At 34.9% G+C, this 12871-nt stretch overlaps 1 protein-coding gene across 1 annotated transcript; it reads right to left on the bottom strand.

Annotated features, from left to right (window-relative positions):
- Positions 1-5630: 5630 nt before the first annotated feature.
- Positions 5631-6566, bottom strand: LOC111139107 (olfactory receptor 4F21-like). The gene has a single exon (XM_022491259.1). It carries the CDS (start codon positions 6564-6566, stop codon positions 5631-5633), a length of 936 nt encoding a protein of 311 aa, XP_022346967.1.
- Between the last annotated feature and the right edge of the window lie 6305 nt (positions 6567-12871).

Genomic DNA, 12871 nt, shown 5'->3' with positions numbered 1-12871 from the left:
TAGGGGTTACACCATTGGGATGTCCTGACCTAACACTGAGATCATAAACCACTTGGTCTATATAGAATAGTGCTGTTATCCCTAGGGTAACTTGTTCTGTTGATCCATATTTTAGATCAGTAAGTGATAAAACATTTTAACTGGTTGGTCTGGATTTTAATTACTTGGAGGATATTTTGTTAGCTGAAGTTAGATCAAACAAAATTGTTAGTACACTTAAAGTTTCGTTATCCTTTAAATTTGGTTAAATGTTTTGTTCTTTTTTGGTCTGATTAATTAAAGCTCCATAGATTCTTCTGTTTAACATGTCATTCTTACGTCTTCATGGGAAAGTGATTTTCACTGATTGCCTCTATTTCACAGAGTGCCTCTAATACTAGAAATGCTAAAGGTCATGTATTTGGTAAACAGATAAGGTTTGTGTTTGCTGAGATTCTTTTACTTTTAAAAATCTTTCCATAAATGCATACTTGTGTTGGGTTAACAATTAACTTAAATAGCAAGGAATCAATGTGTTAAATTTATTTTTTTTTTAAAGATTTTATTTAATTATTTGTCAGAGAGAGAGAGAGGGAGAGAGAGCAAGCACAGGCAGACAGAATGGCAGGCAGAGGCAGAGGGAGAAGCAGGGTCCCTGATGAGCAAGGAGTCCGATGCGGGACTCGATCCCAGAACGCTGGGATCATGACCTGAGCTGAAGGCAGCTGCTTAACCAACTGAGCCACCCAGGCGTCCCTTAAATTTATTTTTTTGTTAACCATCAGTGATTATCCATTCTGATAGAAGCTTGTGCAAGGAGAAATAATTCATGTTACTCAGATGAACAATAATGTTTCTATTAATGAATAGATTAATCTAGTGTTAGGTTAGGAGTTGGTCTTTAGTGTTGTAATTTAGATGAGTATATTGTTGTAATTTAGATGAGTTGTAATTTAGATGATGTTGTAATTTAGATGAGTATATTGTTGTAATTTAGATGAGTATATTGTTGAGATTGAATACTTTAATTGGAGGCTACATCTAGGCCACCTATGGTGGCCTACTTACTCTCTATGGAAGATTGTGTCCTGTATCTAAAGGCTGGTACCTTTTTAGATGAATATTTAAATTTATGTTGAAATTATTATTCCTTAAGGGAAGTTTAAAGTTGAGCTAAAACTCTGTTCTGGATAACTATCAGATAGTCTGTTCTGGATAGCTATCACCAGGCTTGATAGGCTTTTCACCTCTTCCTATAAATCTTTTCACTATTTTGCTACACAGGTAAATTTGTTCTTTAAAATTTTAATAGATAGCTCAACTGGTTTCAGAGCAGTTAAGTTCTCTTTAATTGTTCTAGGTAAATCTTTCTGCAGGTATAAAAAAGGGTAAACTTTGCTATTTAGTGCTTTTAATATTTCTTTTATCATCCTCTTATCATACTTTTTCTATAGCACTGATTAAAATTTTGTCTCCTTTACTTTTAATTTTAAATAAGTGTTTTATTTAATTCACTTATAATAATTGAGTTTGATGGAGCACTTGGATAGCTCAGTTGGTTTAGTGTCTGCCTTTGGCTCAGATCATGGTGTCAGGGCCCTGGGATCAAACCCCACATGTAAGCCTCCCTGCTCAGTGGGGAGTCTGCTTGTCCCTTTTCCTCCCCCTTCTACTCTATCTTGGCTCATGCTCTCACCTGTGTTCTTGCTCTCAGAAAAATAAATAAAATCTTTTTAAAAAATTGAGTTTGGGGGGCGCCTGGGTGGCTCAGTGGGTTAAAGCCTCTGCCTTTGGCTCAGGTCATGATCCCAGGATCCTGGGATCGAGCACTGCATCCGGCTCCTTGCTCAGCAGGGAGCCTTCCTCCTCTTTCTGCCTGCCTCTCTGCCTACTTGTGATCTCTGTCTGTCAAATAAATAAATAAAATCTTTTTTAAAAAATATTGAGTTTGGTAAGTTTGGGCCAGCTTTCGTTCAGGTACTCATATTAAATGAAATCTCCTGGGTGTAAACTAGGTGTTTTATTTAAAGTTCATTTTGATATGTCCAAACACACTTTCCAGGATACTTACCTTATTATCTCCTCTCATATATATAATGATTATTAATAAGTTCTATGTAAGTTTTGCTATTTGAAGAGGGTGATGTGTTCTGTCTCATGACCTAAGTGAATTAAGCTCTCTCATCTTAATTTATTACTAAATTCTCCTTTAGTTTTAATTTCATAAAGACTTTAGTATAAAATTTAATGTTTTTAGAATAGAAAATGTAGCCCATTTCTTTCTACCTCATAGGTTACAACTTGATCTAACATTTTAATGTTTTCATGTTTATGCTTACTATAATTCCTTTTTAGTGTTTGTTGAAGGTGGTGGCATATAGACCTCATTAGCAAGAGTTGATAAGGTTTATTAGGGTTTATCAATTGTAGAACAGGCTCCTCTGAAGAGATATAAAGCACCCCCAAGTCCTTGAGTTTTAGTCTGTTGCTGATGTACTTTCATGAATAATTTTGTTATTAAAACTATTGGAGTTTGGGGCTAAGCATAAGGGGTATCTATTCTCTAAGTTTGGGTCTTAGCTATCATGATATCTAAGTTTGGGTCTTAACTATCATGTAGTCAAGAATATTAAAGTCAATTTTGTAGGTTATTTTTATTTTATTTGTAGTTTTTTGCAGCCTAACTAAAATTTATTATAAAAATGTCTTAAAGCTTTATGCCAAAATTATATCAATTTGGCTTAACTGTATGGCCAGAGTGGCTGGGGCAAAATTTACCAACCCTAATTAATATAACTGCCAGACTTTTGTTTATGGATTAATTTTTATCACTGTTGTTTCCTGTGGGTGTATGTTAAAGCAAGGCTTTGCGAGCTACTTTTTAGAGTACTTGAGTGTCAGTGCACCAAAAGGCAGTTGGAAGGTTCTAATTTTCTCTAGTAAACTCAAAAGGATTTATTGACCATTTTCATAGAGCATAGCCTATCAGGACACATCAGGTGAAAGAGACCCGGAGTGTGAGGTGACACCAAAGTCCATGCATAGTTTCTCCGCTTACCACTTTCCTTGAAAGGCATTACTACTGTTTTATGTTGATTTACACATCACAGAGTATTGATAATATTATAAAATTAATTTATGTTACTAGCCAGATAAAGAATACCATAGTAATAAATTTTAGAAATACAAGATGTTTAAGGTCGAAGCAGTAGATCTTTGGGTTCCAAGAGTTTATATTTATATCTTCAGATATTCAAGACAGAACTCTCCTTAAAGAGGGGGTAAACATATGTGCAGATCAAAAGGAAAGATCTGGAAAAAACCTTTCTATACAATTCACATGCTAGGAGCTTCCATTCAAACTGTAATACCTAATCTTTATTATCCACGAAGTGGATTTTATGTTGAAATATATTTCAGGATATCTTTCAAAAGCCACAAAATTGGGAAGAAGCATAACTTGGGTACACATATTGGGTCCACTGACTCTTACTTCTAAGGTGCCATTCTGCCATTCTGATTCTGTCAAGTTCTAAAAGCTTGTTCTGTTTCTATGGAAAATACCTGGTTTTCATAGCATTCTGAGAGCCTTCCCTCTATATAATTCATTCAAATTCTTCCTGACCTAAACTGTTGGCAAACAATATGATTAACAGCCAGTTTTTTGTTTAGACATTTCTTGTAGCTGACATTATGAATCTCTGTCCAGGGCCATCTCTTTGTATAGGAGGATTGTGAATCATGAAGTGAGAATAGTCCTTCCTGAATGTCAATATGTAGGGAGCTCTAAGACCGTACTGAAGGCATTCCTTTTGGTGCAGGGAAGTCTTTGCTCTAGAGTCCAGATTCCAGGAATTACCTGAAAAGAACCCTGTGATATTTCTGGAAACTTTGTAAAACTTCCAGAAACAGGGACACCTGTGTGGCTCAGTCGGTTAAGCTTCTGCCTTCAGCTCAGGTCATGATCCCAGTATCCTGGGATGGAGCCCTGCATCAGTCTTCCTGCTCAGCAAATAAATAAGTAAATAAAATGAAAAAAAAAATTAAAAGACTTCCAGAAATATCCAGTTTGCTATATATGGAAAGTTGGTTTTGAAATTTGGTTTAAATATGAGGGAGGAAGAGAAGAGAGAAGTTATGAGTTTATTATAGAGTATAAGATGTATCACATTTGGAGACATCATTATCCATGATCCGAGTTTTCTTCATGGATATAAAGCTGAGTCCAAAATCTATTCAGGGCCTAAATACAGTCAGAATGCAATAAAACAATACATTTTGTTTGGGAAAGTTTTATCAGATAGTGATATCCTCAGAAATGGATGTGCTCTTGAGTGGGAAACATCGGAGCTCTGTGTTGTGGGTAGAAAAAGGCTTATAGGCAGATTATCCATGCTATGTCTCTGGGGATATTTTAGGAAGTTTCCCTAAATTGAGACATCATTTATTAGTGTGTCTTTTCTAAAATTCAGACCGAAAAATCCAAAGTCAATTTAATTATAACAATTCTAGAGTTGTTTTGAATTTCAGTTCATTTGAATTTTTTGAAGGTGTGAGAAAAATCTAACTTTATTTTCATCTATGTCTACAGTTCTTAAATTGGAACCAAGATTTCCCTTCCTGTTTTTTGAGGAAGTCGGAAGGCTTTTGTGGGTAGCCTGTGATGGCCAGCTGTGGGACGTGGTCCTGTAGGTTGGTCATGACTTGCAGAACCATGCTCCCAGGCGAATGGCCTACTTTGAACTGCTGGTTTTATGGGACTTGTGGAAAGCAGAATTACAGAATTCTCTGTGCTCAATTACCAGTTTGGGGCCTACTGGAGTAAAATGTTTAAGTAGCACTTCTTTAAGTTACAAAGCAATATTGGGAGGCTGCTTTTAAGTTTACTTTTACTGGAGATAAGTCTTTACTGTCAGCACCTCAAAGTCTATTTCATTGCTTGTGTCTGGCTTCTTGACAGAGATACAAAATATTTGCTGTGGGTAAGGCTGGGCATGCTAAGGAGTCAGTGAATCCTCTACAAATGAAGAAACACTTCAAATACCTTGCCTTTCAGTTGGGCTAATTCTAAATCACAGAATCTATACAGTCTCCCAGAGGACTACAGTTTGCTTGCACTCCAGTTATGTTACCAACATGAGCATCTTTCCTTTCACAAGACCATTTCCCAGTTCCCTTACTGATGCATCCAAAAATGAGTTTCCAAACAAACTAAATCAATACAGTGTTGTCTTTGGACCAGCTGAGAGAAACCAACCTAAGTAACTAAGTAGAGCTACTACTCCTACATATATAACCATTCAATGTGATAGGTCCTGACATTTCCCAAGTTGGGTTGTACTTATGGGAAGCAGAAGAGATTTTCGTATATTCTTACTTATTGTCAAAGTGATCACAATTTCAATTATAAAATATTATTTAGTAGGTATTACTGCTGTCTGCTGAAAAAAGAAAATAATACCCTTACATGGTAGAGTCACATCTCCCATGGTAGCCAAGGTAATGAATGAATGTTCTACAGAAGTAGTAGTAGAATTTTGTTCAGTGAGGTAGATAATACATCCAGTTCTATTTTAAATGTCAGATGCCTTAATAGAGAAGTCCAAAGAGCAGATGGATATATAGTTTTAGATCTCCAAAGATAGAGCCAGTTAGCAAAGTCTGACATAATGTCCCCGTTTGCTCAGTCTTTTTATGGCTACCTTTATGTCTTTATTTCTTAATGTATGTATGATGGGATTTAAAATGGGAGTGATAGCAAAATCAGCAATGAACAGGTATTTATCAATTGATGATGTGGGGAAAGGCCAGACATAGAGAAACATGCATGGAGTGAAAAAAAGAACCACCCCAGTGATGTGAGCTGACAGAGTGACAAATGCTTTCGATAAGTCTCCTGAAGAACGTTTCCAGACAGTGACCAAAATGAAGATGTAGGAAAGAATTAGCAAGAAGAAGGTGCCCATGCTCATGAAGCCACTGTTGGCAGCAATAATAAACTCAAACCTGTCTCCATCTGTGCATGCAAGTTTTATGATCCTGGGAAAGTCACAGTAAAAGCTGTCTACTTCATTAGGACCACAAAAGGGCAAGTTTATAATGAAAGCAAACTGAGACATAGCATGGATCACCCCAGTTACCCAGCCAGCAATTACAAATGAAACACATATTTTAGGATTCATGATGTTCAGGTAGTGAAGAGGCTTACAGATTGCTGTGTATCTGTCAAATGCCATGGCTATGAGTAACACCATCTCCACTCCTCCCATGATGTGGATAAAACATATCTGTGTCATGCAGCTTTGGAAAGAAATAATCTTATATTCACTTAAAAGGTCCCTAATCATCTTTGGGACTGTGGTAGAGGCAACCCCCACATCAATGAAAGAGAGGTTGGCCAGCAGGAAGTACATAGGAGAATGTAGGTGAGAATCAAAAATTACCAAAAAGAAAATGAAGAGATTTCCCAGGATGATCCCTAAATAAATCAAGGAAAAAATCAACATGAGAAAAACTTTAGTTTCCCAAGAACTAGAGAGTCCCAGCAGCACAAACTCAGAAACCACAGAATTATTTAGTCTATCCATTGACTTGGGCAGGAGAGCTGATTTTCAAATCACCTGAGGATAGAAAATGATTAAAAAGATATAATCAGTGGTATAAATGTAAATTTCCTATTTCTTGCTAGTTGTTCTTTGGGGTACATATCCTGAACTAGAAATAATTAAATAGGATAAGAAAAAAAATAAGGATATAGAAATGTTGTGGTAGTTAAGAGAATGATTACATAAAAACAGAAGAAAATTATTAATATTTTAGATGGAGATAAATAGTGTTGCTTCCCTTCATTTCCATTTTCAGATCTTTTTATTTTGCTTCTCAAGGATTTTTAGACATACCCCTGATCACTTACCTAGGTGTTCTCTCACCTGAATAATCTCAGCTATTACTGTCAATTTCACAGTAATAGTCTCACACGTATTTGCTAATTCTCCTTAGCTGGGTTTATTTCAGTGGTCACATAGAGATCTTTAGGCCAAAATAGTTTAGTGCCTTTCACCTTGTTTCACCTTGTATGTGTGTTTTGTTTAATTTTTTAAATTTTGTATAATTTACCATGAAAGTCACATGCTGAGATGTGGTTATTCATAATTTTGATTCATAACTATTATCATGGTATCTGCCTCTATATTCAATTAAACTGTTGGATACAAAGGCTGAATACTTGAACGTAAAAGTGTTAATTAAACAATTATAAAATTAATAAATAGCATTTATGCAAAACTTTGTATGAACCACATTATCTCACTTAAATCCACAGAATTCCATAAGAAATTCCATAAGAAATGCTTTTTTTACATTCATTTTGCTAACGAAGAAACGGAGTCTTAAAGGGATCAAGTATTAGAGCCGCAACTTTTATCCAGAGCTCTAGGACACTGTAATCCATGTTTATAACCATGCCATCGTGCTTTTCAAGCCTGGCACCTTCCAGTATATGCTGGATCTTTCCTAAGGATCCGTTGGTAAAACTTTCTTCTACTTTTTGCTTCCTTTTACCTATTCATAAAGTTAAGTTCTTTTTTTAAAAATTTGATTTATTGGGGTGCCTGGGTGACTCAGTGGGTTAAAGCCTCTGCATTCGGCTCAGGTCATGATCCCAGGGTCCTGGGATCGAGTCCCACATCGGGCTCTCTTCTCGGCAGGGATCCTGCCTCCCCTTCTCTCTGTGCCTGCCTCTCTGCCTACTTGTGATTTCTGTCTGTCAAATAAATAAATAAAATCTTTTAAAAAAAAAAAGATCTCATTTATTTGTTTTAGTTGATTGATCAAAAAGATTTTATTTATTTATTTATTTATTTGAGACAGAGAGAGAGAGATGCATGAGTGTGTGGGAGGGGCAAAATGAGAGGGGCAAGTTGATTCCTTGCTGAGCAGAGAGCCCAATGTGAGGCTCAATCTTAGGACACTTAACCAACTGAGCCACCCAGGTTCTCCTACATAGTTAAGTTCTTTCTAAAAAAATCAAATCTCTGAATTTTGTGTCTCCTAATTTTCTTTTCTCCCTAAATCCTCATTGGCAGCCCTCATTTTTTGGTTGCCAGTAAGCCAAAACAATCAGTTTCCAAAATTCCTTTTTCTTAGAAAGAGACTCTGGCTTCCAAATACATCATACAATAATCAGTTTTCAATTATCATTTTCCTTGATATCTCTGCAGGATTTGATACTGTTTTTCATGTCCTTAGTTCTGTAACTCCCTCTGTCCTTGGCTCCTTGGCTTTCATAAGGCCAATCCTCTTCCCACTTCTTGCCAATAGATAGCATTTGTTTAAGTGATTGGCTGAAATCTCTAGATTTGAGAAGACAGTAGATCTATCCTAAGTTGAGAGCATGATATGTGATTTTTCTAAACCATTTCCTATAATTCCATTTTCCCTGCCCATGATTTCATCTAAGGTAGGTATGTGACCAAGAAATGTTCAATGTGATGTAAACCAATGTTGTTTGGAGAGCTTTCCTTCCAAAAGAAAACACAAAATTCCATATAGAGAAGGCTCTTTTCATGGTCTTTTTTTTTTTTTCATTTAATTCCAATGATATCTTAAAGTTACAGCAACAACAAAGTTGTAAAGCCCATATAATACAAATAATACAATAAAAATTTAGAGGACCCAGAAACCAAAAACATGTTGAATCATTTAAAATCTGCCATAGTGTCCCTTCAGATTTGTTCTTCTAGTGTGAGAAAAATAAACTAGAACTTCTTTGATCAACTGTAAGCCAGGTTTTCTGTTAATTGGTTGAATGCAATCAGACCATTTTTATGATAGCCCTTTCCTAACTATTCTTCTGCCTTTCTGACTTCTCTATACCTTTCACTAACACAGTAATCATTTTCCTTTGCTCAACCTTAATTTATGGTGTAACTCAGAGTCTATGATAAGTAATTGCTCTTTTTTTTTTTTAATTATGCTGAAAATACCTCTCCTAACCATACTCAGCAAAGTCTTATATGCCTGTTTACCTTGGTCTGATGACAGAAAGGATTTAAAAATGCAAATCTTACATTACATATGTATCTTTTTTAAAACCCTTGTAAGGACTTTTCACCTGTGTCTTTTTAAAACCCTTGTATGGATTCTCATTGCCCATAGGGTAAAAGTTTTATTTAGTATCAGGTTATTCATTGTAACTAGTACCTACATGTTGAATTCTGAATCTGTAGCTTTATCTCTTACTCCAGAGTAATATATCCAAACCAGTATGTGGCATACGCAGATGGAAGTTTCACCTCCATCTTCAAGTTAATGTCAAACTGAATTTATGATAATTTAATTGACAGCAATGCTTTAATAAATGTCATTACCATTCTCCCCAGTGCCCAGTGTAGATACCTGGGTCACACTCTGTCCTTGTACTTCCAGCTTCAGTTGCACAATTTTTACTTTGAACTATTTTTCACTTCAGTTCCTTCCTCATTTTTATTGTCATTTTGTCTTTTACTTCTGGTCTACATATTTTCCCATATTAATTGTTGAAGAAGCTCCTAAATGATCTCCCCATTCCATTCTTCATCATGTCCAGTCCATTGTACAGTCTGTTTCCATATCTGTCTATCTAAAGATCAAATAACACCACATGGTTTTCCTACTTGAAACCTTTGGTGGGTCTGTCAAGAGAAAAGTTTTGATCCCTCAGCAAATCACATAAGGCCATGAGTAGAGATGAGCAATATTTGACTTGAGAGGATATTTCCATAAAAACTTTAAGGAATGAATGTACTAAATAGTCACTGGGTAAATTTCAAAATTGATCCGTGATTTAAAAAAAAGAACAAACAAACAAAAACCTCTTAGTGAAATAGGATTAAGAAATATTTTAATATGATGATTTTATGGCTAACAGACTCATGAAAAATTGTTCATCAGCATTAGCCGTCAGGGAGATTCAAATCAAAACCACATTGAGATACCACCTTACACCAGTTAGAATGGCCAAAATCACCAAGACAGTGAACAAGTGTTGGAGAGGATGTGGAGAAAGGGGAACCCTCTAACACTGTTGGTGGGAATGCAAGTTGGTGCAGCCACTTTGGAAAACAGTGTGGAGATTCCAAAGGAATTAAAAATAAAACTACCCTATGACCCTGCAATTGCACTACTGGGTATTTACCCCAAAGATACAGATGTAGTGAAAAGAAGGGCCATATTACCCCAACATTCATAGCAGCAATGGCCACAATTGCCAAACTGTGGAAAGAGCTAAGACGCCCTTCAACAGATGAATAGGTAAAGAAGATATGGTCCATATATACAATGGGATATTATGCCTCCATCAGAAAGGATGAATACCCAACTTTTCTATCAACATGGACGGGACTGGAGGAGATTATGCTGAGTGAAATAAGTCAAGCAGAGAGAGTCAATTATCATATGGTTTCACTTACTTTTTGACCATAAGGAATACCATGGAGGATATTAGGAAAAGGAAAGGAAAAGCGAATTGGGGGAAATTGGAGGGGGAGATGAACCATGAGAGACTGTGGACTCTGAGAAACATACTGAGGGTTTTGGAGAGGATAGGGGTAGGGGGTTAGGTAAGCTTGGTGATGGTTATTAAGGAGGGCATGTATTGCATGGAGCACTGGGTGTGGTGCATAAACAATCTTGGAACACTGAAAAAATAAAATAAAATAAAGTAAGTGATGATTTTAATAAATTTTTAAACCCATAGTCAATGTCTGGTTATAGATGGTGCATAAACAACAAATCTTGGAACATTGAAAAAAATAAAATTAAATTAAAAAATAAGAAGTATTAAAACCAAGAACATAAAGAAGGAAGCCTGCAGCACTATGTTTCAATGATTTACTATAGCAGAAAGATTAAATCAAATAATATTCTTGAAAGAACAGTATCAAAACTATAATCATTCCCAACTCATACAATTTTCCATGTCAAAAACTTACAATTAAATGAAAAATAAATCTAGCAAGATTATTTTAATAAATATAATAAATAATAAATAGTAAATGACTTTTTAAAATTTGATTGAAAAGCTCTCATTTGTAAGTGAAACAAATGTGTAATATATGCACTCTATTGAAAAAACAAACTTTCCTGAAACATTTGAAATGCAGATTAAAATAGGAAATGAATCCATGCAAATAGAAGATGTTTTTACAACTAAAAAAAATCCATTCTTAATGAACAATCTTGAGCAATAACTGCAGTGTCCATTAAAAGCCCAGCAGAAATGTTTTGGAGCTTTACAAAGATACCTAAATGTCCATTTCAAAGCCCAGGAATATTTTGAAAAAGAAATCAAGTGGGTACCAAGGGGAGAAAAGAAAATACTTTCTATAAAAGATATTGGGATATATCATAAACCCATGCTAATTAAATGATTGATTTGACTGAAATTGACAGGTAAATAGGACAAAATGTAGTTATGAATATGATACAAATTAGGGAACTTAGTATATGATAAAGAGGTCAAAACAATTAAATAGGATAATGGAGGGCTTTAGAATTTAGAATATATCTAAATTCAGAGTATTCAATGGTTATTAAACATGTGGCTCAACACTGGAAACAAACTTTTAAGTATCTTACTATATATCTTACAGCAAAGTTTATTGTAGATTATTAGAAGCCTTAAATGTAAAAATAAAGTTGTAAAGTTTAATACATTGAATTATGATTTATTTTCTAAAACTTGAGATTGTAGCATTTACCTCAAATTCAGAAAGCAGATTCCATTTTTGTATTTTCTCCTCAACAGACTGAATAAGCCTATTGATGTTTTAGAATTGGAGAAGCAGTGCTTCTCAGGTGAAAGGAAATGTGAAGTAGTACAGTCATTCCAGAAGGCAGTTGAGTCATAAAAAATATTTTAACTGTAATTCAGTAATGCTATGCCTTGAAATTAATTGAAAGAAAATAGATAAATACAAAAAACATATGTTACTTTACTTTAACATTTCTTATAATATGAAATGTTTAATGATAAAAGACTGATTATGTGGATATATTCTATTTTTTAAAAAGCCATTAGGTCTACATTAATGAGCATGGAAAGATATCAGTTAAGTCCAGAAAAATACAGTAAAAAAAATATTTTTACTGGTGGAGGGGAGTGCAAATGACATTTAAATGAATAGAGTTTTAGAATTTGTCCCAAATATCTATAGGTGGTGTGGTTAAAAACTTTTTTAATTTGAATATAGCTGACATACAATGTTACATTAGTTTCAGGTGTGATTCAGTATCGTTATATGCTATGTTATGTTCACCACAAGTGTAACTACCATCTGTGTCATACAGGTGGTGGGATTTTAACTAATCTTACGCTTGTTTCTTTACCCCCAACTTGATTTGCTGTATTTTTAGAGGTAATATTCATTTTTTTAAATTTGAAAACAAATGTGTCAAAATAAATTGAGGAGATGGAAACATTTATATAGAAACCATTTCAATACATAGTAAAACAGTGTTTAAGGGCACAGACATGGGGACCAAAATGCATCTCCAGGTCCCCCATTTACCTGCTGTGTATTCCATATGAATTACTCAACTGCCAGATACGTCTGTTTCTGCATCTGTTAAAGGCAGATACTAACAGTCTCTATTTCCTGTAGTTGTTTTGAGGACTAAATGAGTTGAAACAAGAAAACATCAGATAGTGCTTGGACATACACAAAATGCTAAATAAGTGTTATATATTGTGATAATTTTGATGATTTTCAGGAAACAGACCAGAGTTTTAACAGTGATTAAGTAAATCTGGCAGACAGAAAGCTAGCATGCCTTTTTCATGTTATTTCAGTAGGAATAGAAGAGCAAAGGCATAGACATTGCATCTTATTTTTATGATCCTAATATTCAGAGA

This window comes from Enhydra lutris, unplaced genomic scaffold (assembly GCF_002288905.1).
Source record: "Enhydra lutris kenyoni isolate GAN:26980312 unplaced genomic scaffold, ASM228890v2 scaffoldscaffold4, whole genome shotgun sequence".
Lineage (NCBI taxonomy): Eukaryota > Metazoa > Chordata > Mammalia > Carnivora > Mustelidae > Enhydra > Enhydra lutris.
Note: the sequence above shows the minus strand (reverse complement) of the source record. Positions and strands in the feature narration are given on the sequence as shown.